The 26,771-nt window shown below is 34.9% G+C and overlaps 1 protein-coding gene across 3 annotated transcripts in view; it reads left to right on the forward strand.

Annotated features, from left to right (window-relative positions):
• The window catches only part of KNDC1 (kinase non-catalytic C-lobe domain containing 1), a 54,870-nt gene extending 28,656 nt beyond the window's left edge, over positions 1-26,214 (forward strand). Inside the window, exons 7-30 of one of the 3 annotated variants that reach the window (XM_063405560.1) lie at positions 2,266-2,380; positions 5,403-5,474; positions 5,577-5,638; positions 7,865-8,023; positions 8,355-8,432; positions 9,078-9,168; positions 9,338-9,500; positions 9,599-10,443; positions 10,550-10,694; positions 12,249-12,340; positions 13,809-14,206; positions 16,012-16,105; positions 16,217-16,314; positions 16,596-16,807; positions 18,091-18,204; positions 18,608-18,755; positions 19,004-19,183; positions 20,233-20,448; positions 20,760-20,842; positions 22,120-22,270; positions 22,677-22,799; positions 22,902-22,961; positions 23,582-23,739; positions 24,001-26,214. In XM_063405560.1, coding sequence (XP_063261630.1) covers positions 2,266-2,380; positions 5,403-5,474; positions 5,577-5,638; positions 7,865-8,023; positions 8,355-8,432; positions 9,078-9,168; positions 9,338-9,500; positions 9,599-10,443; positions 10,550-10,694; positions 12,249-12,340; positions 13,809-14,206; positions 16,012-16,105; positions 16,217-16,314; positions 16,596-16,807; positions 18,091-18,204; positions 18,608-18,755; positions 19,004-19,183; positions 20,233-20,448; positions 20,760-20,842; positions 22,120-22,270; positions 22,677-22,799; positions 22,902-22,961; positions 23,582-23,739; positions 24,001-24,232 — 4,089 coding nt within the window. In that variant the 3' untranslated portion in view covers positions 24,233-26,214. Of the gene's footprint in view, positions 1-2,265; positions 2,381-5,402; positions 5,475-5,576; positions 5,639-7,864; positions 8,024-8,354; positions 8,433-9,077; positions 9,169-9,337; positions 9,501-9,598; positions 10,444-10,549; positions 10,695-12,248; positions 12,341-13,808; positions 14,207-16,011; positions 16,106-16,216; positions 16,315-16,595; positions 16,808-18,090; positions 18,205-18,607; positions 18,756-19,003; positions 19,184-20,232; positions 20,449-20,759; positions 20,843-22,119; positions 22,271-22,676; positions 22,800-22,901; positions 22,962-23,581; positions 23,740-24,000 lie in introns of those variants that run through there. The other 2 variants (XR_010081307.1, XR_010081308.1) reach the window with 2 other exon arrangements.
• The last annotated feature ends 557 nt before the right edge of the window (positions 26,215-26,771 follow it).

The following is a 26,771-nucleotide window of genomic DNA, read 5'->3' on the forward strand; positions in this document are numbered from 1 at the left end:
TGATTTGTATATGCAGTAAAGGAAGTCCATCTTTCTTCACTGCAGCTCTTAGAGCCTCTAGAGATACAAACTTCAAGAGGAGGGATTCTCATACAGAAACACGTGGCACCAGTGTGTACTTACTAGAAGAAAATTACTAAATCCCAAAACCATCTTAATGTTTTAGTCTGAAATTTCTCTCATGGCTTTTCTTCACTCATGTCAGCTGTGCAGGGTTAATTTGAAGATTTGACTGCTCCTTTCTTTATAAAATGTCTGTGAGTGATGACACTTGAGGCACTTGAGAACCATGGTGCTCTGGAGGGGGAAACTGCTGCTCAGGGATAGTAATCTATCAACAGGATAGTATGAAACTCCATCCTATATGCTCTCTAGACTAATTCATTCTTTTGATTATCTGTCCTTTTCCTTCCTGCTGTGTGATTGATGGCTTTTTATCTGACAATTCAAGAGCTTAGTTTTCTAGATACAGTAAAAGAGTGCATGGATGAAAGCATTTTGCACTCCAGGGTGCTTGTGATAGCAAAATTGGAGAATGAAACTGAATCTTATCACCTGGCTTCAAATCTTCTATGCTGAAGTTACTAATTTTTGCAATGTGCCGCAATGTAGGACAGAATAATAGCACCAAGTTCATTTTTATCTGTTGGAGGTAGGAAGAATATGAAACATTTTCAGTAAATCAGAAGGTGCATTTCCTGACACATTTTGTTTAAAAAATAGAATTTATCTGGTTCACCTTCAAAGAATATTTAAACAATGTGAGCCTAAAGTATTGTGTTCTTTGAGAAGGTCTTCTGGTTAAAATTATGAACAAAGTTTCAGCTACAGAAATCAGTATCTTTCTTTTCTCCATAGATTGCACTGAAGCTGTATCTGTTTGTTAAGCTTTATGAAATTCAGTGCAGTAGTCAGCTCATTACGTATTTCATGATAAAATCCAAAGAGCATCTCAGTAAAAGGATGAAAAATTGACTTTAGTAAATGACAGTGCAGAGGCTGATTTGTCAAAGTTAATGATGTACTGCCGTTGTGTGTGGGAGAGACCCTTAGTCTATGTAGATTTTACAAATACTGATTGGGATATAAAGGTGCCTGTAAAAACAACAAAACTTTTCAGAGGGGGTTTTGTTTGTCTCCTGTGCTTCACTTTTGTGTTTGGGATTTTTTGGGTTGGCTTTTTATTTGATTGGTTTTTGTTTGTTTGGGGGATTTCTGAAGGTAGAATGTTTGTCTTTTTCCAGAGTTAATCCTGAATTACTTCTGGTAATTCTTTTCCCTAACATGGCCTGAAATTGACTCTCTTGGGACTACACGTGCAAGAAAAAATGTGCTGTGCTCTTTTTAAAAGTGTTCTTTGGGTCTGCTCTCACTCAGAGGTTTCTGCCTACAATGAATTTTTTAGTGCTCCTTTGGTAGATGAACAGAGATCATAAAGTGCAGCTGGTGTCAAGAGCCACTACTAGAGATGAGCTCTTCCATAGAGCACAATTTGATCAGGAAGGTGTGTGCACTACTATAAATCTCCATTTCTTAGATTCACACAAACACACACCACCTCCCAAAAATAAAAAATCATAAAATGTAAAGCATGTCTCTGAAGAACAGTAAGTTTCCATGGAGCAGTATCTATGTCACATTAAGGTATTATGCCAGATATCAAAAGCTAAACTGATAGTCGGAAAAACAAATGCTGTTACTAGAAATTGAGCAGCCGGTGATTAAAAACAAAACAACATACTGGGATTTCAAATAAACCTGTCATTAATTCTGTCAATATTGTTAACATCTTTCACAGAAGAATAAGAGATGTTGATGAAGTCTTTAAGGTAAGACGTGTAATGCAAGTGTCAGGGTAAATCAGGTTTTGAATGTAGGACTGTTTTGTTACTGGCAATCATTTCAATTTATGTTTTTCAGTCTAGGTGTTGTCCCTATAATTATGTAATTATGTTTCATCATAAAATATGTCTATTATGCAATGGACATTCAAAGAGTCTTTCCTTAGTATGGTAAGAAAGGCCTTCCAGACAGCTCACTTTTCCTGAAGCAATTAAGAAGCAATTCATTCATTTATACAGTTAGCTGACTGTGCCATGCTTTTTTTAATAAACAGTATTAATTCATTACTGGTAAGTGCAATAAATATATTTTCTTGTTACTTTTTGAGTATTTTTATTAGGATTTACTTTTTTATTGCATTAGTAGGTGTTTTTAATTTGTGATAATTTATATAACTTTCTGCATCATCACTGTTTTTTTCAGTGGATCTCTCTAAAACTCCTGTTGTCCTGGTATGGTAGGCCTCTGAAAGACTATGAGCTCTGGGCATTATGTCATGAGTGTTTATGTACACTGCAGACTTGCACAGATTATCCAGGTATAGTCTTAATTATCATAAAGTATTTTGCCTAGTTATTTGTGTTCACTGTGTTAATGTTTCCTTTATTCCATTGATGGAAAGGATCTTGACTTTCATTTTGTGTGCAGAAAATAATAGGCAATATTTCTATTTGACTCTTACATTGTGACAAAATTCAATTTGGAGTTTTCTTCCATATATAGATGAATTTTTTTTTTCTCTTTATTCTGAGTTTTGATGGCTTTTGCAGCAGAAATTAATCTTTGGCTTCAAGAAGTCAAATAAATTTTAGACCATTTGAGAATGGATAATCTGTACTTTGATTTTTAACAAAAACACTTGTGACTTGTATCAAGCAGAAAGAAATACATTTTGCATATATATATATAAACAAAAAACTTCCTCTTTTGCCTGGATTTCTTTGTGACAAATGATTCCTGACATGTTTTCTACAGTACAGGCCTTTGTCATTTTAAAGTACCCAGGATCTTGTAATGGAGTTACTCCTTCTACATCCCCTCTGCTTCAGTTTACAGACAAATTACCAGAAGTAAACTTTTGAGACAGGAAAAGGGAACTGTCCTTTGACAAAATTGGAATATATTGTGTGCAACTCAAAAGACCATCCTAGATTTCTGTGGATATTCTGAATGATGGTTTCGCTTATACTAATGATAAACAGAGCAGAGGTTTCCACCACCACCACCCCACCTTTCTTTTCCTTGATTTAAAACAAACTTGCTTTTGAGAGTATGGGCAGGGATGAATTTGAAGCCTGTAAGTGAATATAAACAACTAGATAGTAATGTACAGAAAACTTACTGCATCTCTTTGGATTTCAGCTTCAGTTATTTTATTTCTATGATATAAAACTTCTTAACAGGAAAGAAGCCATTCTGAGGCACTTTAAGAATTGTTCCCCATAAAACTAAGTATTTAATATACCTTGTAACAGAAGGATTATTTCAGCCTCATAGCATGTTGCTAATGTTTCTGAAGGTTTCAGAGGACTGCATATAATGGCTCAGATTCTAATGCAATATGCTTAGCCAGCCTCTGTTACTGTGCTCACATGCATCCGAATGCATGTCTTAAAAATATTAGAAGTTGTCATCTGAACTTTATGTAGCTTGTAGAAGGAAACCCAATGATACAAACCACCAAATGGAAGACACCTTACTTAAAAATTCTGTATTTGACGTATAAAGCTACCTGGAAGTTGAATATTGGTTTCAGATTTTGAATGTTTCTGCAAGAGGATTCTCCGCCTGTTCTGAGGGGAGTAGTGCATTTTGGAAAGGTTTATAGAGATGTTACTGCTTCAGTGCTCACACACATAAAGTTCTCTCAATGTCTGTTTTGAATAATGCTTACTAAAGATGAAGCCAACACATATTTTAAATTTATCTTGTAAAAATATCCTTTGTCTTGACAAAGGTAGAGTAAGACTGGTAGCTGATGAGTCATGGTTAAATGTATGAAGATGGATTATTTTGTATTTATTCACATAGAGAGCCTTTTCTTCCAAATCCTTCCTTGATTACACTGTTTTCATTATCCTAAGCAGGAATTACCTGGCTAAGAAAACATATCCCAAAGCTAAACTCTTCTTCACGTATTTGTTAATTCAGCCCCGCTACAGAAGTTGTTTGTAACCTCCATTGGGGCTTTACTTAATTCCTCTCCTCTTATCAGAGGATGTTGCTTACATGTTGCTCATGGGTGATTCAGGGAGCCCAGGTGAGGATTCTGACATTGCACTGAACAAGCTGAGATCTGGTTTGTGTGAGCAGGGCCAGGGGCATTTACTGCTGACAAACAAAGACAAGTGAGGGTGAAGATGCCTCTGCAGAAATAACCAGCAAAGGTTCCCATTTGGGAAAGCTTTGCTTTTCCAGGCACATACATCAGCTCCGGCTTAAATATTATTGAAGGTTATTATTGACAAGCCCTTATTTATGTTAAGCATAGCGAATAATTTAATTTTAGATGAGATTTGTACAGGTAACTAAAAAAAGCAAAAGAATTACTGCCTTTTTTCTTACTTTATTTTTTTCCTCTTAGACCTCTTCTATTAATTATGTATTAGCAAATTAATATTTGGGTGTCTCTTAGACATCTTTAAGATTTTATTTCATAGTTAATACTTTTAATGTTTTAATCTTTTATTCAATTTAAGAATATATTCTTTCAGTACTTTATTTTTAATAAGAAAACTGTGCATTTGATGGTAGTCTAGAAATAGAGGACTGCACTACTGGCCAGTTGGCTTAATATATTAAAACACATTAAATTAAAATGTGCTTTGAAGTTAGCAACCAGATAGACACAGTTTTGCCACAAGATTTTCAACACCAAATTTTTATGACATTATCTCATTACCTTAATGTTAAGTTCCTGAAGACCTCAGTTCATTTAAAATAGTTTTAGAAGTCCATTATGTCTTTTTTAACAATCAAAAATTTCATGGCCTTGTAAATACCGACCTATGTAACATTTCTTCACTGAGAAAGTGTGATTATAACTATTTGTGAAAAACTGGACTTTGTATCCTGTTGCACCTAGCAGAGTTTTGGATCTGGCCACATGTGTTTCTGCTTTCTCCAGATGATGACCTTCTGTTTTTGTGGGGTTGAAGGAGGAAAAGACAAAAGAGACTTAAATTCTTAAGATAAATTGACCATCTTTTACTGGTACCTTGTGAGAAGACTAGAGTGTATCCCTATTATATTTATTTCTTTTTGTTTTCTTTCTTGACCTTCCTTTTCAGTGCTTGGTATAAAGAGAATAAACTTCCAGTTTTTTGTCTTTGTTCTGCAGAAATTACTCTGGGTAGTTGCACAGATACTGTCCTCCTGTTTCTTTATTGGCTTGTATCTGTTCTAGAATATATGTTATTTAAAGCATCAGTAATTGTAGGGTAATTGCTGACGCTGTAAATTCTTTGTCAAAATAATTTCTTTTTATTAGTGCTAAATAGCTACAAAAGAGATACTTATTATGCCTTGCCCTTTTATGGGTTCTTTTTTTTTTTTTGCAGTGGTCTTGTGTTTGGACTCTGTGCTGATTGATTGCCATGGAAGGATCCTCTTTGCTCCTCCAAAAGCTGAAGGTAAAATAAGGCGCAGCATGTTCAGCTTTTGTTTCTTTTCAGGGGAAATGGAGAAGAAAGCAAACATCTTACCTTTTGTTTCTGATTTCTTTTCTCGTTTAGAATCTTGTGATGTATTTTATTTAGCTCCTGAAATTGAAGAAGATGATGTGGATACTGAGAAGGTAATGTGGTAGGTTATGTAGGTTAATTTGTATTTTATCTAAGGACTGTTTTATCCCGTTGCTAATTGAAGAAGAATGCTAAACTCTTCGAAGATTGTGTTAATATTTCTCATTTCCCCCAGTGTTTCTTAGTTATCTGTGGGGATTTCTTGTGATATATTGATCTCTCATAAAATTAGTAGCTTCTATAATTTTGCCTTCCAGAATTCTTGCAGTAACTGCCAAAAATCTGTTATTCAATGGTTTTCTTTAAGACTTAATTATTTTCAGTTTTTTAGCAGTAAGACAGACTTTGAAGTCATGTTTTCCCAGTCTGAAGGTCACAGTAAGATCAGTAATTTAGACTATCTGGGCAAAAGCCCAAACATTCACATTTAGAAGACTGTATAAAAATATCATTATCAGTACATTTTTACTTTGGGAACATTATGAATGATGTCTTTTTCCAATATAGCTTTCTTAGAGCTTTTTCCTATAGATAAAAACCATAAGAAGCTTTTAGAACAAAGATAATAAAAAATAAAAATGTCAAATAGCAAGTGAATGTGTCTCCACTGCAACTACTTTTGAATTGCAAACTATAGCACAGTAATCATAAAAGTCAGGGGAACAGAATTTACAGTACCTTTCTGTTATGTAACAAGAAAAGAGGTTAGCTAGTATGTGCCTTGTGTCACATGAGTTCTTTGGAATTAGACATAATAATCATGAATCATAAAATAAAAGTTCATTAAAATCTACTAAAAATATTCAATTTTCTATAAAGCCATCTAACTAGAAAATATTTTTGTATCTTTCCTAAAATTACTATCTCTTAAACTGCTTTAATCCAATGTGCAGGTTTTTCAAAGGCTTCAGAAGCTTAAACTAGCCCTGAAATATAATAGAGTAGTTTCACCAGACAGTAAAAATTAGTAATCCAAAAGCCTTTGTGCTTTGTTTGTTTTCCTTAGAATGTCTGAAGTAATCTATTTCCTTGTTTTTCTACAACATTATCTATAGAACAAACTGGTGGGGTTTTTTTCCTTTTTCCTGATGGCTGTATAACTTTCTAGTTATCAACATTATAGTTACAAATGTTCAGTTCAATTTATAGTATGGGAATAAAGACTGTGTAGTGTCAGTTACACTAACAGTAAAAAGAATTTTCTTTGAAGGATCAGATGGCTTGGACGGCAAGTTTTTCCTAAATAAATAAATCTAGCGTAATCTTGGAGTCATAAACCTATGAGGAAAAAATTTATTTTTGTTTTGATTGAGCTGCTTTTTCTATTTCTGGTGGTTTTGTACCTATTAGTAGCTTTTGTTCAATAGTTCAAATGGAACTATTAATGAGATTATTCTGTGTATAGTGAACTTCCGTGTTATGTTTTGTTCGTTGCTGTTCAGTTTGCTCAAAACAGTGCCAGAAAACATTGTTTTATGGGAACACATTATGTACTGCTGTGCTTAGGGTTCTGTCCATTGAGCTTTTGTAATATCTTTCAGAGGCAATGTAAAGTGTAGTGCGTTAAATTTTGTAAAATTGTATTTATAGTACATGCTAACATATGAAAGCTAAGCATTAAGTGGACTAATTCTGACTCAGAAAATTGTAATTCTTCAGACAAAACAAGAAAGGTGGTAAAGACCAAGTCCTTTTCAAGGTCCCTCATTGGGGCAATTCAATTGGTGTAGCTGCAGGTAGCACAATAATTGCTAAAAATGTGCAGTGCCTCATTTTACTGACAGGTGTAATCTTCTCTATAAAATAGGACTTGTGCTGGCCAGCTTGTAATTACTGTGTGCCACTTACTTGCTGAATTATCATGACCTTTTTTAAGTAAATTGCAGCTGGCCAGGTTTTATGGTAGAACTCTGATGCTTGCAGCAATCTTTTTACATAAGAAGGGAATTCCTCAAAATGCTTCTTAAATACTTTTTTCCCAAATAATATCCCTAAGTAAAGAATAAGAGAATTAATGTCTGTTGCTCCACCAGTAGGAGAACAGCTACTGTTATTGGCCCTGCATGAGTAACAACTAGATTTTGAAATGGGCTGGGATTTTCACCAGCACCCTCAAAAGCCAAATGTAATCTGTACTTTAAAAGCTCTAGTAATTTTTTTTCCTCTTTTTTTGGCAGGAAAGGGGGGGAATTTTTAGATAATTTGCTGGAATCGTTTGTGCAGTGGAGGCCTTTTTTAGTCTGTTTAAATCTTTCTTCTCTCTTATGTTGTACCAATAGGTCTGTGTTTATGGTGTTGCTGCCGTTCTGTGGATGGCTGCAAAATACAGTGTTCCACCAAGTCACAAACTAGTATTGCCAAGAAAACTAAAAAAACTGCTTCTACATATGGCAAGAAAAAACCCTGAAGAAAGACCTTCTCTAACTGCTGCAACTGAGGTTACTAAATTTAGTTGTGTCTACAGTGTCCTTTCAGTATTTTTAAAATCAAAATAATAACATAATACTTGTAATAGACTATATATATCTAATTAAATCATAACCAGTCATTTGGGTTTTGTTTTTAAAATTATCTCCTATGGGATACAGAGGGGTGTGTTTTTAATTTATATTGAAATTATCAAGATACTTGGACTTGCACAAGGTTCATAAGACTTCCTAAACTTAGATTACTTCTAATTGACTTTTTATCTTGACTTTGTCCTCGTCCAAGAATACCTCACTTGATTGAAAACTTATTTACTGACTGAAAATTATAATTTTTTTTTAGACATGCAATCATTATTTACTTGAACAAGGTATAAACAGCAAAAATATTTTGGTATTATTGGGTAAACCCATCTTTAAGGTAAGAGTGCCACCTTTCTTTAGTTTTGTATGTTTTTTCAATTAATTCTGTAAATGTATTCCAGTAAGATTTTGTCAACTGCAAGTGCAGCTAGATTTTGGCTTTGATTTTCTTGGTGTGAGCTTTGGATTATTTTGAGGTGTTTTTAATGTATTTTAAAGTAGTCTTTAAGTATTGCCTATTTTTACTTCTTGGTGTTGGAGTGATCACTCCACAGACTGTGATGCTCTGACTGCAGCATCACATGGGTGAAGAACAAGTAACTAATTTCATAATCTCTCTTTTGATTTACTACCCCACAGAAGAAATTAATATGTAGTTGTTGGGTTCTGTTTATGTTTCAAATGTGTATGTATAATGCACACAGGATTCTGTCAATCCATGGAACTGAGTTTGTTCAAAACTTAGATTACCCTAAGGTTCCGATTTAAAACACCAAGTTATCAAGATTTCTAAACAGTCCTACCAGTCCTTAGACTTCTGTATGTAATTTTTTAATTCCTCACCTTGCCATGACTAGGTTGTTGTTTTGCAATATTCAAGGTGTATATGAGGATTGGGGTTTTTTTAGAGTAATAAGCTGAGCAGAATTTGAAAAAAGAGAATGCTAATAACATCAGTTTGGGCTTCCATGTTTATCATTAGGCTATCGAGGAAGAAGTCTTGTCTCAAGATCGTGTCACTTTTGAACTTAAAAATGAGAAACATGAAATGGATCCTTCAGTGTCAAGTCTAGGTAAGCAGTCAAGCTCTGACTTGTTTGCTCTGGTTTAGCATTCTCTAGTTCAGTTCTCCACATAAGATTTTCTCAGTCCAGTATGCAATTGTTTTTCTATCTAAATAGATTGCTACTTACTTTGCATTTATATTTTACATACTGATCATCTTTCTGTTTCTGCTTTTAGGATTTGTGCCTTTTACCAGTGAAAGTAAACTTGTAGCAGTTAAAGGACCAGTACCATGCCAGGTTTCACTAAACTGTGAGAAAGCAACATTACCTGTTGCATTCACCTCTCCTGCAACTCACTTTAAGCCTATTATTTTGCAACAAGATGCAAATATAACAAAGTTAGTATATCCTGAAGCAGAGTAAGTTAAAGCTTAAATTTCATTGTTAAATCTGTTTGAATTTTCCTTAAAAAAATCTTGTTGATTTTTTTTTTCAGAGAGGTTCACACACCAATTTCTGACCAATTTGAGAAAGAGGAAAGGAAAGAAAAACATATGAACTGCAACAAATCAGGATATATAGAAGACTCCAAAAGCTGTGGTATTGAGGATACAGGTGGTGTTGAAACTACAACTGAAACACCTGAGTGTGATTTACAAGTTCCAAGCCACTCACTCCAGATGTCTTCAGAAGAGGAAAACTCAGACAATACGTTTACTTCTCCAGTTGGATTACCATCACCATCTGATTCCTCAGATATTCTACAAGAGAAGAGCATTTTATCTGAAGATCCCTCCAGTTCTTTAGCTTGTCCTACATCTCCTAATTTTCTTCATATAAATAACATAATTCTCAAACAGGACTCAGGGAAAAGAGTTCTGACGTTTGTACCAATACACTTGGCTGTATCAGAGCAAATACCAAATAAGCCTCTTCGCTCAAGGATTGCCTATGATTGCTATCACAGTTTGCCAGTGCTACTTTCAAGTACTATTGCAAGTTATAAAATGAGCATGCAAGCAGAGAATGATGCCTCCCTTTGCAATGTGCAAAGTCATGAGACTAGTAATACAGAGAACCAGCTTGGTAAAAGTAGCCCAGTTATTGAAATCAGCTGCCAAGAGACTGAGTGTGCAACCAGCACAGACAGGATTTTCACTGGACAAGAACACACACCATGTACTTCAGTGGATATAGACAGTTATAATTTCTTCAATGATCAAGTTCTGCCCCATCAGAACACAACAACTGACACTTTACTACAGGAAGTGATTCATCTTATACAAGAGGAATTTGCATTTGATGGCTATCTAGAGAATGGAGCTGAAGTATTTGATATGGGTATATGCATTTTCTTCTGTATGTTATTATCATTGATTTGTAAGAATATTGCTATTAATTTTTTCTCCCTCTTTTATTTGTTTGTGTTCTTTTTATTTTAAACAAGGTAACTTCATTTTAAACTTAAAGGAAATTAAGTTTGGTATGTTCTCTGATAGAATTTGTGAGAAGTTTTGTGACCTCTACTGGGATGAAAAGTTACTGGAAAATCTCTATCAGGTAGTAAATGGAGGAAGATCTTCACACTTATGGTAGGTGTTTTTCAACTTTTACCTGCTTACAGTTTAATTTAATGCTTTTATCCCTACTTCATAGAAGCAGGAAAGAATATACGTTTTCTCTTCAGGTATTTGTATTTGTTTCCTGTAAACTGTTAATTTCACAGTTTGAGGTTTTTCAAAGCTTTTCTCCATGGCAAATAGTGCTTAATGGTTCAATCAAGAATATTTTCTACCACACTTCTCTGTAACTCCATCTTAGGATACCTGAATAAAGGAAACCCAATTCTGATCAGTTACAACCATTGATGGAGAGCTTCATAGTCTTGTTAGAAGGAGACTGTTTAATCAAAAGTATATTGTTCTTACTGTTCAGTTTGTTTGTTCTGTTTGATATTAGTTCTTTGTACATCATGTGTTCTAATCACAACCAAGAAAAAGGAAATCAATTTAGCTTTCCTAGAAACATTCTGCTTAATTGGTTTAATTTGACTCAGTGTTCCTCCTGGCAGTGTTTTGTAAGTAGCCTGTTAAGTGACAAAAAACAGCTAAATTTATTTCTTATTTTCCTTATTTAATCTTCAATGACATATGTATCTACTTGAAAATAATTTTTAAATTCCGTTTAACTGCAGCTTCCAAATGTAGCACACTTTTATAAAAGCTTCCTGCTGAAGACTGCCGAAGACTTTTTGAAAAAAGTAATCAATTTGTGTCAAAGTTAATTTGGGGGTCTTTGGAACTACAAATTTGACAAAGGAGCTTAGTAGATACAGTTTAGAAAAACTTCAGTGTTGAAAGGTGTATAATCCTTACAGCAAATTTTAGAGATAATAGATTATGACCTCCAAATACAAGCCTCGGTATGCTGGCCTATGTCCCATTTGAATTGGGATTTTAAAGGAGATATTGAAAATTGGTTGGAAGTTAGGGCCTTAGTTCCCCAAAGTTCAGTGATATGGTAGGAGAAACCTGAGCTGTTGCAGCTGAATTACTGAGATGTATAAAGGGTTATCCTGTATATGAACTTCTGTTACAAAGCAGTTTTTGACTGTGAGAGATCATAATTTATTATCCAGAGAAAAACATAGGTCTAGCTTTTACAACACATGCAAAACCTGTCTTAAAATATCTCAGATGCTGCTTACTTGACATGAGTTTGACAAAGACTATAGCAGTTTCCTGTGTTAGCTTCTTTGACTTAAGATTATGATTATGATTCTAACTAGAGATGACTTGGAGTCAGTTTTATCCAGAGGTTGAATCCTGAGAGAAAACCTCACTACAGTAACTTGCAGTCTTAGTTATGCCCGGAGTAATGCCTTCTGTTTATGTGTGCTCTGATATTTCTGTTGGAGTTTTGCCAAATGCTGTACAGGAAAATCTCTATTTTATTGTGCTTGAATAGCCATTTGAACATTTTTTCTCATAAAATAACTGAAGCTGAACATGAAAACTTTAAGAATTAGATATATGCTATGAAGCCCTTTATGTGCATGATAGAGTCACTTGTAAGATCTCTCTTTACTGATGTGAATATAAAAATATAGGAAATACTGATTTTTCCTAGTCTCCTTGTATTTTCAGCATAACTGAGGCAGATAAAGCAAGATACAACAATATATTCCAAGATGTGAAGAAATCTGAAAGCTTTTTGGCAAGCAGTGATCAGACAGAGGGTGAGAAGGGACTCTGTGTTTCTAGATCTTTGTGTGTGCCTGGGAATCTATTGATGACAGAAGCTTTGAGACACTTTGCCTGTGTCTTTAGGAAAGCATTCGTATTAACAGACATTTTCACTGAATCTGAGCATTATCAATGCCTTAAGGACATAAATGTCTTTTATATGAAGCTTACGTATGACCCAATGTTATTTTGTGGGATGTCATTTACTTACTTTTATTTAAACAGATGTCTCTGTTGAAAGCCATAAAGATGGTAACTGCTGTATGTGGTTTTCTTGTGTTTGAGTAGATATTCTAGTGTCTGCTCTATTAGTGGATTGTTTATTTATACTTCTTCAGTTTGGGTTTTACATTTCTCCTGACACGCTTTGTGATTGAAAGTTTACAAAATATCTGTTTTAAAATAAAATATAATATAATTTTAAAATATCTATCTTTTAGTAACTGAACTCAAAACTGAGCTGGGACTGGTGAATCCTAATATTATAATGAAACCATTTACCCTTTCTAGTCTTGATGCATTGATGGGCAGCTTCTATTTGGTTGCTGCTTTACCAGTGTGAGGCTTTTTTTCAAATTAATTCATCCAAATTTCAACATTTAAACTTGATTACTTCTCTGTTTTGAGCAACATTAAAATATGTGTGCTTTACAGAAGGGCTTATACACTTATATTGTTCGTTTTTATAACAAAACATACATTTGTAATTTTTTACTTCGCTGCTGTTGTTCAATATTACAGTTTTCCAATTTTGGCTCAGAATGATTGCAAATGTAGAGCTAGACTTTACTGTGGAGTGTGTGATTTTTTTGCACCAGAAATGTAGGTTGGTTTGACTCCAAGGTGGCATGTCTAAGCCCTGGAGGGTTGCTCAAGTGAAAAGGGAGACTTCTGGCAGGTAGAAAAGCTCCTGTCAGCATTATACCAACCTTAGACTGTCGCCTCAGTCCCTGAAGGTTGCTTGTAGTTGTTATAACTGCAAAAAAGTCCCATCATAACTCAAGGGATTGAGTCCCGTAGGAGTAGAAAGTTTAACATCTATTGGTTATATCATATATTCTTGTCCTCTCTGTATGGAATAAAAGCTTCAAGACTTATGAATGGAAAAAAACTCAAAAGCTAAGCATTTTACTGATGTGTGCTTAGGTCTGACATATTCAACTTCTGTGTTAAAGTTTCTCTCTGTTGTTTAAATGCTTGTTGCATATACATGGAAAATATTTTTACTTTTCAGAAATGTATTGTTTGCCTATTGCTTGATAGTTCTGAATTGTTTTTAACCTTACCATTTTACAATATGTAGTTGAGAAAAAAAATATAAAGTCACAACAAGCATCTAAATGCACTGTTAGAGCACACAGGTAGTCTTATAATAGTGTTGTGTATGTCATGTTTAAGTTCAACAAAGCATGCATTACAGCACATGACCATTATTTCTTTTCCCTCACACACCTTCTTTAGGAAAAGGAGAAGCAAACTTTGATGTGAAGGCTGAGCCTATGATAAAAACATCATTAGTTGAAATGGATTCTGATGAGTCACCTTCGGATAATATCAAAAAAGAATTGACTCTGCCAAGTACAATCCCCACAGCAAAAGAGCAACAATATTTGCAAAGCAACGTCTGTGGTCCAGGCTTTGCAGAGGAAAGTACAAGTTCAGAGGAACAGGCCACGATAAAGGTGGCTGGAAACAGCTGCCTGGCATCTCCCAGTCTACCTGACTTTCGTGGCTGTAGTCCTGGTTGGAGCAGTGCATTTTATGGAGCTGAATGTTTTGACTCAGAAGTTCATAGTTACTTGAAAAACCTTGGAAAGCAGAAATCAAGTGAGTCACAAAATATAGATGCTAAAAAAGTGGTGAGTAATGATTTTAAATCATTAAGATACATCTTGCTGGTTAAAAGTGTAATAAAATTTATTCTCTTATAGTGAGTCAAAACACCATCTCTTCTTTTAAGTATTGACTCTTAAGCACTTGAAAATCCTCAAGATTTGTCATTTCATGATAAACCACAGTAGAGGTGTAGTATTCAAAAATAAAGCATGGTGACACAAAAGTACCATCACCAATCTACAGCCCATCTTCTGTGCTTAAAGCTGACTGGAACAGCACTGTCTGCCCTTTGCACCAGCCCCGTGGTGGTGATACCATAGAAAGAGCTAAGAATGGCTGTGACTGGAGCACATCACAGACACAGAGCCTCATCAAAAGTTTTTATACTCTAGACTGACCTGACTAGAAAATGTTGTGAATTTGCCTCTGACTTGGTTGCTACTCCCCCCAGATTCTTTAAGGGACAAACCACTTTGTGCACCAGATTCCAAATGGTCAGTCCTTCTGATTCCCTTTCTGTTTACATAGTCTCTTAATCACCTTGATTTTTGCTTGAATTGATGAAGCAAAAGCAGACCTTGAAGTAAAAGCAAGCAGCTTCCAATTAGAATCTGGATAATAGCTTTCCTGTGTTTTCCCTGTTCTCTGTGTAATGCCTCTGTAGGAGAACATCTTTTAAAAATCCAGGGGGCTTTTATGATTCTATGTTAATGAACAATGTTGTTAAACCTTTTGAGCTTTTCTGAAAAACAGTGACAGGTTTTTCTTAAGCTCAAATTAATTTCTACCAAGTCCATCCCATTAAAGCTAACCTATTTACCAATCTGTTGTTTGATTGTTAGCTCTGAGCTGTGTGTTTTCTGATCACTCTGCCTGTGGGAGTTGTCTGCTGCATTCCGTGAACTTACTGCATTTAAAATGCTGCTTCCTGTAACTGGGTCACTGGTAGTTAACTTAGGACCCAGGTGCAAAAGTCACTACTTTTATAAGGCACAACATACATCATGTTTGTTGTTTCATAATAAATCAGAAGCTGAACCCAAAGTGGATGGCCCATTTTTACTGGCTGGTAAAATATGAAACATTTGATATGCAAACAATTATAAATGTAAATGTTTACTTTTAAATTGACATATTTTGAGGGGCCTGATATACTTTCATTTCTATTTATTGCTTAAGTTACCTAATTCTATAGAAATTTAGTTTCACTTTTACAATATTTTGAAATACACAGATAGAAAATATGAAAGCTGAACTTTGAAATTTATATGTCCTTTATTTCTAGAGCAGCTCTCTTGTCTGCCTTCTGACCTGGTTGTGTAATAGCATGTAATTATACTTGTTTGGAAGCCATTGATTTCAGTCAGACTTTCAGTCCTTGCTGCAAATATAGGTCAGCTGTTTAAAGTGTTTCTGGGGCCTGCACTAAATTCAGAACATAGAAATTTTGGTTCTGGATGACTTCTGATTGTAAATTTTTAAAATGCTCTTGAAAACAACCAGATAAGTGCAATTATAACTGAAGGTATATTTATGTGAACAGATTCAGACAAACTTCCACACAGTCTCATCATACACAAACCTGCTCCAGTTCTTAATTTGTAAACTGTGACATCACTAATGCTTTTCTGGGAACAGGTAACTCCTGCTGTATCTTGCCTGTAAACTCAGATGTGAAAGGTAGTTTTTCATTGTTAATGCCATATTCTTGTCTGTTTGGATGTTCCTTTTTCTTCATAAAAAATAATTTTCTTCTAAAACTTCATTTTTTTACTAGAACCGCCTTCCACTTACAATTCTGATCAGAATCCTGTTTCTTTTTGAACAGGAACTAGAACAATTGCTAATGATGGAGACAAAAAATTACAGAAAGACCATAAAGTTTTACCAGAAACTATTGCAGAAAGAAAGAAGAAGCAAAGGTAAGATTACGGCAACTTGCCAGTAATAAAATGGCTGCATGGTAGTTTTAAAGACCTGTTGTGTAAATCTGAATATTTGATGTTCTTGTGCCATGTATTTTAAATCTAAAGGTCCTGAAACTAAATCTATGTTGCCCAAACTGAGAGGACAGCTACAAGAGATGAAATCAAAAGTGCAGTTTCTTGAACTGGTAAAGAAATACGTGCAGGCAAGTCAGACTTTATTTCACTTGTGCTTCATTTGTCATTTCATTACTGCATCAGTGTAACTGGCCATTCAGATCACTATATGAAATGTGAAATGTTTTGTGTCAAACTGATAAATTAAGTAAGATCCAAAAGAATTAGTAAAGGTAATTGCTACTAGTATTATTTTAAAAGGAAAAAAAATTGATTGTATGAAATGCAATTTGTCTTTAAATGGATTGCATTTTGTGTGAATTGTCCTCTTTTATTTCTTGTTTTATCATGGCCTTGCTTCTTTGAGCAGATGATGTATGCAGAGCAGTGGGGTGTGGAATCCTATGTGCTGCCCACAGTCATTCACAGTGGCAAAGCTGACACCATGGACATGGCACCTATGGATGAATCATCATTGCTTCTTTACTATAACACAGAGAAACACCAGTGTAACAATCAAAATGGAGTGAGAGTTCTGCAGGCTGGTACCCCACTTGGTTTAATGACTTATTTGTATTCTAGGTATAGTATATTTTACACATAAATTGGGACTGGGTTGAAGCATAGTTGCTAAATCAGGAAAAACTTGTCTCTGTGATAAATCCTATTTACTCAACATTTAATAAAGTCTCTTCTATTTAAGTCTGTGTTATTTCTTAGAACACTCATTTACAGAAATGGAAATGGAAATGACAAAAGATCAGCTGGCTTTCATTAAAAGTATTTGATAATAAATAAAAAAAACCAGCAACTTCAAACTTTTTATCTTTTACTTATTTGAGGTTTGCTCTGATAGTTGCCATGGAATCAAGACTTAATGTTACTGCCAGCAGTACAACAATTCTTCATATAATCATACAGTTTGGTAATTTTTATTAATAAGGTCTGGATATGAAATTGTTTAGGTTCGATTCTACAGATTATAGCCCCAAAAACCAGTCCTTGGCACTGATCAAGATGCAGACATGTATCAGGGTTTAAATGGGAACAGAGGTGTCCTTCCACTCTGCTGAGGGCAGAGTTGTTTTAAGGTACCTGTGCTGCAATAGTGTGAAGGGTAGAAATTGCCAGAGGCTCCATCAGACTTGTGCCACTGTAGAGGGAGCAAGTTCCTCCCAGCTGCTTCTCCCAGTTCATCCTGACTCTGAGACCCACTTACTTACACTGAGTGCTGCTTGTCCTGGTAGTTCATATTTTGCACAAAGTGAAGAAAATGTTTTGGAATTGGACTTCCCACATTACCAAACTCAAACTTTCATTATTAGCTGTAAGCCTACAGGGAGAATAGACAATTAAACTGTGTTAAGACCTTGAGAGTGTGTGTATATAAAAAAATAAAATTCCCTTCTTTTTAATGTGTGTATAATAATTGCATTCTGTTGTTAAAGTAACTACTCCTCTAATTAGAGCTGCAGGGAATATTTTCTTGTTTAATGTATCTACATGCTGTTATCATAATAAAAATGTTTCAAAGCAACATCAAGTTAGATGATAGAAAAAAGAGAAAATATATGTTCTTCCATACTATTTAGATTGCAACTTACCTTAATAATAGAAATGTCAAGGTAGTTATTCACAAAATTGAAAGTAGAGAAACTCTTTATAAAATAAATTATGCTTTCAGGGTTGGCAATCACAGTACTTGATGTGTAAAAATAATTTTAAAAAGAACCAAGGTTTTATGAAGAGCTTGAGAATCTGAAATGCCTGTTTTTGATATTTTGAGGATTTTTTGCTATTGCTATACTCAAATGCAAGTTGTAGATGTGTTCTGGCTTGTCTGAAGTTTTTCTTGTGCTTTACAGAAATGCCTTTTTAGAAGGTTATGTACAGCAGTTTCTTTACACATTTCGCTATTTCTGCACACAAGAAGAATTTTTGCAGTTTCTTCTTGATAGAATCAGCAGCACTTTATCCAGGTACAGTAAATTCCCATGAAAACATTATCAAAGCACAATTATGTTTCCTCCCAATCACAAATAGCTGTTTCTCAGAAGTCCTACTTAATTAAAATGAATTTTTATGTTTGTTTTTGTAAGATTCTCTTATCAAGAGAGAGACAAAATGAGAGCAAGAGCTGCATCTGACAATGTGCTTACTTCTCAGTTCTGCTTCTCACTTTTACCAGTTATCCACTAGTGGGTAGTAATTACAACCTCAGCTTTGTTTCCATAGAGCCATGGATTCTAAAGACATGAAATGCAGGAATTTAAGATACCACATTAAATACCAAATAAAGCTTGTGGGTTTTGTCAACGCTGATTTTTAAATTGGAATTAGATATTAATTTTCTCATAATAAGTTTCTTTTTTTTCTCACCAGTGCAAGCCTGGATCCTTCCACACCCCTTACCAAAATATGTAACCGCAGTTTCTACATCCTGCAGGCATGGATTGAAGACTGTTACAATGTAGACTTTGCAACAAACACTGATCTTCTGGGTACCCTAAAAGAATTTATTTCTTCCAAGGTAATTCAGAGTTTCAGTAGATCCTTTCGGGGGGAAAAAAGTCAATTATGGGGTATGTAACATAGTTATTACAAAAATCTGCCCTAAGTACAATTAAAATAAATAAAAGAAAAATAATGCTATGTTTAACAGCTATGTTCAGCGTGTCTGGTTTTGGGCAGGTAAGAATCTTACAACTGTATTGTAACTTGCTTATAATTTCTGGGAAATGGAGTTGTGTGTTCTGTTAGCCTGTTCTGCATTCCCAGGTTGCTTCATTAAATGGCTACGGGGAGCGCCTGTTGTCACTGCTCGAGGATGCCTCTGCCAGGAAAAGTGGCAGTGCTGATCTGTGCTCTGGTGTGGACAAATGTGAAGACAAGAGTGAGGAGGGCAGAAAAACATTACATTCCCTGTGTAAAAAGCTCTCAGAAGATGTTTCCAGAAAGGTGTGTCTTTTCTTCAGACTGCAGTGTATGGAGCACATTTCCATGTGTTATGTTTGGACAAAAACAGAAGTGTCCAATTTAGAGTGCAGACTTACCTAGTAAAAATTAGGTACCTGCATTGTAAATTTTCTTTTGAAAGTATCTAAGATCCAGACAGTTCTGTAACCGTGACAATAATCTTAACTCTTCACAGCTGTTTCAGTAATCACAGATTAGATAATCAAAATTTTGAGAGTAAAACTCTTCATTCTTGGCACTAGCATGTGACTCATAGTTATTAGGAAACCTTTGCCCCCTTGTCAACCATCAATGCTTTTTATTAGGCACCTTTGTAAGACTATAAATACAAGAAAACTGCAGGACCTATGAGGTTCCCTGCTAGAACATCAAAGCTTGTAGCAAGAACTTGTCTGACCTTTTGTCTGTATTTACTATTTTATTGTGTTCTATAGCCCCAGAAACCAGAACATACTGCAGGCTTTTCCCAAAAACCAGATCTCTTTACAGAGTGACCAAAATAACATGTGGAAGTCAAATGTATCAATAATGTGCAAGCTGAATTAAACATCAGCCTCGTGATAACAGTGCACAATTCCATGGGTATACTGGGGATTCAGCCAAGAAAGGGCAAACAGAATAGAGGAGCATGGACTTTTTTATTTTCACTGTACAATAATGATAATGGAAAATGGAAGAAGGGAAAACAATGAAAAACCAAGTATTTCTTGGAAAGAGATGTTTAAGCAAAAAGGAAAAGTAAAATATTTTATGGCAGCAAGCTTGAATACACAGAGGTTTGTTTTAAATACTGATTGTTGATTGAGATCTGGCAGCCTCCTGCTTAGACTCATCCACTGTGCATATTATATTAGCTTAAAATAGCAGTGTTGAGTAAACCAATTTGTTCTGGGCTAATCTTGAAGATGAGCTGAAGAGTTTTGCATGCACAAAGGTGTTTCTCTTAACAACACTTTCTTGAAAGTTACATCAAGGGGAGACTTAGTGTTTGTTTAAGAGAGGTTGTAACCTCACATTTATTTTTTCTACAGAACTTCTACTGGAAACTATCCAAAGGTATGGGACCAATTGCACAATATCAGAGGGAGCATCTGCACATAGGTTCAGCAGTTTTGCCAAAGCCCTGCTGTAGCAGTTTCACAGAAGAATCCTCAGTCTCCTTAGCTAGAGCAGATGAAGTGGGATCAGTTCTCCTGATGGAGTGCAGTGCCCAACAGCTTTGCTGGCAGCTGACACTACTGCAACAGGTACAAAAGTCTAGGTTTATTTGGAAGTACAAATAACGTCTATCTTCTTACTCTTTCTGTGCTTTCTTTACCAATCCCCAACCTTGTTTCAAGCTTATTTCACTCTATTTTATAAGACTTTGAATTAAAACTTCTCTCTTGAAATCTCTGCAATGAAATTTAGAATGTCTATGCTATTCTTAGGCTGTGATCCCTCTCATAATTCATACAGGTGGGGTGGGAGGATGACATACTTTGTCATTTTTATCCCGAGCATTTTAAAAGAACTGTTAGAATTAACTGCAGATATATCTTGCTCTTTTTTTGTTTAGGAAGTATTTAATAAATCTCATCCAGTACACTTCCTAAATTCCAGAGCACTTGGTGTTAAAGACAAATGTGTCGCTGTGCCAAAGTAAGTTGCTTGTTTTAACTGCCCTTCCATTCTGTTGATGCACAATAACTTAAGGTGATACACTTTTAATGCAGCCAGAAACAGAAGAACAATTTAAATATTTAGTATTTTTTTTTAAATAGACTAGGTAGCCTATTTATATGGGTTATTTAATTTCTGGAGATTTCATATGTGTATATGGGTATGTGCTTAAGCACACACGTGTATGTGGAAGGTGATTTGCTTCACATTTGCCAGGTGATTTCTTTGAAATCTGAAGTGAGTTGAGGTCAAAATATTTCAAAGATCTTGCACTGGGGGTTGCTTGAAAGGTTTAATTTTTAGCAGGAAAAAAATGTCATGGATTCTGAAGTAGATCCTTGGTCATGGATGTGTGTATGCATACAAAATCTCAAAGATATTTACAGTCTGACAGAATAGCTGAGGTTGGAAAGGACCTCTCAAGATATGTACTCCAACCACCCTGCTGAAAGCAAGGTCAGCTGTTCCACGTTGCTCAGGGCTGTGTGCAGCTGGGTTTTGAAGGTGGATGGAGATTCCACAGCTTCTCTGTACAATGTTCCTTCTGTATGTTAGGGAGATGAATTTTTGGTATTGAGAGATACACAGGAATTTTCCTATAGTTACTAGAGTGGTTACCAACCTGTTTAAATTATTTGCTCATCAGTAATTAATATTTTCATCCAACCACATAGACCTAATTATTTCTATGATCATCTACTTCTTACATACTCAGTGGATTCAATAAGCTTTTAATTAGTAGTTGTTAATTGCACTATATATGGTAGATTTTTGCTTCTAAGGATAGGGAATGAACATCTAAAGCAGCTCATTTTTACAGGTTGTTCAATGGCCAAGGCTAGATCACCTGGTTTATTTAGATTTTGAGGTTCAGTCATGGGAAATGACGTGTCTGGTGCCACTAGATATCAGGCTTGATTTCTTATGTGGCTGCAGTTGTTTGGGTTTCTGGCTGTTATTTTGTGTTAGATTGGCTGGGGTTTTATTTTGCACTAATGAGTGATGAAAGTGTTTTTATGTACAGAAATATATCCTGTATATGCTTATTTTTTGATCAGATATACTTACCTTGTAATTATAAGGAAGAAAAAGTAACATGGCTCACTATGTACATCATGAAGTATAAAATCAAGATGGCAAGAAATGCAAAATTATTTTAAATTATTAGAAGTTGACTTCTTCACAATCAAAGTTTCTTTTAAAAATCCAATATCAGCCAGAATTATTTTTGCCTTTTTTTTCTGTATTTTCCTTAGGGCAGTTTCTGCTGAGACAGTTTCACTTAAAGTCTGTAATCTGTTTCTGTCGAAATGCATACAAGACCAGTACCTGCTGCAATTATTAAAAAATGCAGACAGTATCAGCACCTGGGTTGCTGCTGAAATTGTAACATGTCACACAACTAAGGTTTGTCATTGTTTATTGTACTATTAACTACAAAACAGTTATTTATTTGTCATTATCTATGACTTGCTATGTAGCAAACCTGCAAGAAATATTCTGAAATACACCTGGGAGTGGGCAGTTCACAATTTGGTTTGTTGTCACAAGGAGGGTCTTGGATGCTTTTTAGTAGCAGGTTTTTTAGTAGCAGTTGTCAAAGCTCTACAGAATGTACGAAATGGATTGTCTGAGGGGAATATGGACACCTGAGTGACAGGAAGGGAAAAAGTGTATGAAGGGAAATGTTACTACAGTCAGCGATTTTGATAACAAATCGAAAAAGGAAATACCTCTTCTTCCTTCTCATATAATTTTATAATGTCATTTACTATGTATGTGTGTATATTATATATCTTAATTTTTTTTCCAGCGGCAGGTGAGCTTGTTATCAAAATTCCTTCTTATAGCAAAATGCTGCTATGAACAAAGAAATTTTGCCACTGCAATGCAAATCCTAGCAGGCTTGGAAAATCTTATTGTACGACAGTTGCCAGTAAGTTTGGAACTCTGTTGTCTAACCATTTTGCTTAATAGAATCTTGTTCCAATATAGACATTAATGTGAAAAACAAAAATATGTTCTGTTTCATTTCAAGGCCTGGAAAATTCTACCTGCAAAAGTAGCTGAGATAATGGAGGAGCTCAAGGCTGTTGAGGTATAGTATAAAGTCCTTAATGCAAAATGACATCTTTGGGGCTGGAGAAGGTGCAAGATCTGCTTAAATGGGGGTTTCCGTAGGATGCAAACCATAATTATTACTTTTAATTATGAGTTGAATTTGATTGAAGACTTTTTTCTCCTAATCCAAGAGTTTACATAAATTTTAATCTCAGTATTTCTTTAACATGTGTCCTGTGTGACAAATCAAAATTTCAAAAGCAAGCTAAAACATTAGGTATGCTACATTGCATTAGAAGATTTCTGCAGAAGCTTTGCAGCTGTAAGGTGTTCTGAAAAATCTTAAAAGCCTATTTTATTATAGGCATTCTTTTATTGATCTATACGATTTGGAAACACAGAGTGAGGTTTTAAAATGCAGTTTTGCCTGTGATTTAGAACAATTGAAATCATGTAGGAAATATCTTTTGATTAAAGTTAGGTTTCTGTGTACTTTAAGAAGTTTGCCACAAGATGAATTCATAGCGCTTCATTCAACCTCAGTGCCAAAAGTTAATATTCACGACAAATAAATAGGTAGTGTTAAGCACATGGAGAACTTGTAAAACCTTCCCCAAGACTTAATGTGAGTTTAATCTATGTGCATTTTTTAACTAGGTGTTTTTAAAAAGTGATAGCTTATGTCTGATGGAAGGAGACAGATTCAAAACTCTCCCAACAATTCCATCAGCCCATGTTTTGGCTATGCACGTCCAACAACTTGAAACTGGAGGATTCACAATGACAAATGGAGCTCACAAGTGGACTAAACTCAGGTAATTATTTTAATTATGTGTGTATATCACCTATATTTTTATTATACTATTGTCTAATGATATAATGAGAGCTAATGCAGCATTTCACAATTAACAGTTCGAATAGTTTCATTTATTTAGACATGTTTTTAGAGGTACGTATACAACAGAATAAAATGCTTGATGCCTTTACATTTCCTTAAAGGTTTATTTTTTGGTTTATGCTTTTGTTTTTATCATCAGCAAAACAAACTAATCTTTTTTACCATATTCTCTTACAAGAAATATTGCAAAAGTTGTGAGCCAAGTTCATGCCTTTCAAGAGAATCCTTATACATATGCACCAGATTTCAAGCTGCAGTCTTACCTCAGACAGAGAATAACTCGTTTTAAAGATGCAGACATTTCTGCCTTGGCAGCTGACAACTGTGCCAACTTCCATCAGATACCAGCAGAAAAACACTCTCGAAAAATTCAGGACACTCTGCGCAGGATGAAAGCAACATTTCAGTAATTATTTATGTTTCATCTGTTCTATTCTGGGTCTAGACTGTAAAACTGGATTAAGTTGACTTCACCTACTGGACCTATTTCCAAGCAAATACTGAAGTGAAGTGACATAGGATACTGTCTCAAGTTGAAATTGTTATATTTCTTAACATGGAATTATAAAATGCTGACTAATGAGATTTGAATCACTGGCAGCTGGATGGCAGATCAAAAGAATAAAAAGAGAGATAAAATTGGAGAATGAAAAGGCTTATTAATTTTGTTACTCTTCTGTAGCATAAATAATTAATTAGCCTGAAAACCAACATCTAAAAAATACTGTGGAAAAAAGTTAAAATTCCAGCTTCTGTTGCCAAGCTGGCCTAGGAGAGTTCAAAACAGAGTTCATTAAATGTTGAATCTATTTTTATATAAACACAGAACACTTATATCCTGTCGTATTATGCATATAATTCCGAAACACAGATACTCTGCTATTCATTGACTGTTGGTGTGTCTTGCTTTATGTTGTATATTAGGAAAACTGTAACTGGCATAAATAATTGGCTGTCTATTTCTCCTACCAAGGAAGGAGAGGAATGCTATCCTTCAGCTTTTTTTTTAGTTTGATTTTAAAGTCATCAGATTAACCTGTGTCCAAATGAAAGAAAGATCTGAATGTAAGTATTACCAATTTGTTGCTCTGCTTCTGCACTCCTGACATTGTGAAGACAGTAAATGTGAAATTGCTTTTATTATCTGTATTTGGCACCAGAGTCACTTTGCCAATTTATGTCTGTCTGTATGTGTGCACATTTGAGTATGGCTTTTGCTCCTGAGGTTGTTTTGTAGATCACAGTGCTTCAGCGGCATCTAATAGAAGATAACCATGTGAAATTTGGATCTGCAACTTGTAAAACTGTGGTGCTAGCCTATTCATAGACCTTATACTTACAGAACCTTCTAAATGGCCATGAAATGTGTTGGTAATGCTAGAAAATTTGTTGAGCTACCCAGGTTTATGCAAGGCCAGAATGTTAAGGCTACAAAATAGTTAAAAATACAAGTATTTCTACCAGAGGGAGCAGTGGTAGTGTTGAAGGAGAAGGAGGGAAGGGCAAGAAACACTTAAGCATTGTTCTGAAATTGATTAGCTTTGAAAAAAAAAAATTTGTGTTAAAAAAAACTTAAAAGAAAATGTTTTGAGAGAAGTGAAGGGCAGATGTGAACTAAGTATCTTGTCAAGTGCTAGTGATGGAGAAGGATAATGATGTAAGAACTGGGAGTGTGTACATGTCTGGCATTTTGCAGTTGTACTGTTGTATTTGGCAGAAGTGCATGTGCACATGCTAAACTGTAGCTTTCTCAATGCATAAGAGGAAGGCTTCTCCTTTTCTCTTATCAATAATAGCAATATTACATCTCAACCCTCTCTCATCTTCCTCAGTAAAAACAAGGTGTGTCCATACTTTCCTTTAAATACTCAGTTACTTTTTTCTACTAATACAATACTACTAACTTTTGGCTCTTATTGGTTTAAACACTGAAGAATTCAGTCTTCAACAGGATTTTCTTGCTTTTGTCCTACTTTTAATATGATTTATTTTATGTAGGTTTAATATGTCATTAATTTGTAGTATTCTGACTTACCCTTAAGGAAGAAAATCATGTTGCTATTGCTCTAAAAGTTGCCAAATGTGAAAACATTTAATATTTACCTCCTATCTTTATGATTTAAAAATGTTATTGATAACATTATCTTCAGAAATACATTTCACATATTTTATCTGTATGCATTTATTTTAAATATTTTGTTTTGTTAGTAGTTATTTGGGGTTTTGTTAATTAAAAATCACCATTCACTTAAACCCACACCTTGCCTTTGAACAACAGTAAAATTTTATGTAGCATAAGTTTTACTAATGTAAAGTAATCCACAAGACTTGCTAATCACATGATCTTAATAAATTCATTTTATACAGTTACCAGTCAGACTTTTGAAATTGCTTTTGTGAATTTTCTTATCATTTGTATTTTGCAATCATGAGAATTGGCTTATGTATTTCTTAGCTGTGTTACCGCATCTAGAAAATATTGCTTCTTCTGCGACAATAACTGGTACTATATGAGATTTTAAAAATCAGCTTATGTCTTCTGCAAGTGCTTCAGTGTATCAAACCTTATACTGGTATTAATGCACAGTGTTGAGTTATGGTACTACTTTGAGGTGTTTCCATCAATCAGACATTTCAGATTTTGTGTTTAGGTACCACCCCACAACAACAACAGCAACAACCATTAATAGCTAATGAAAAATAATCCATTCCTTTACAAAGAAACTGTTTTGATTTTGTCCATGAACACTGAGGTATGTGCATCTTATATGACACAGACCTCAGAAGAAAGTTACATCTAGCATATAACTGTGCTGCTTATTTATGACTAACAAGCAGTAAGGGTTTTTCAAATAGTGACCCATGGAATTCTGAAATGAAGTCTGCTCCTTGGGGGACTTTGCAGTTGTGCTGTGTATTGGTGCCCTTAGCAGATGTTTTCCCTCAGGA

The sequence above is a fragment of the Prinia subflava genome, chromosome 9, assembly GCF_021018805.1.
Source record: "Prinia subflava isolate CZ2003 ecotype Zambia chromosome 9, Cam_Psub_1.2, whole genome shotgun sequence".
Lineage (NCBI taxonomy): Eukaryota > Metazoa > Chordata > Aves > Passeriformes > Cisticolidae > Prinia > Prinia subflava.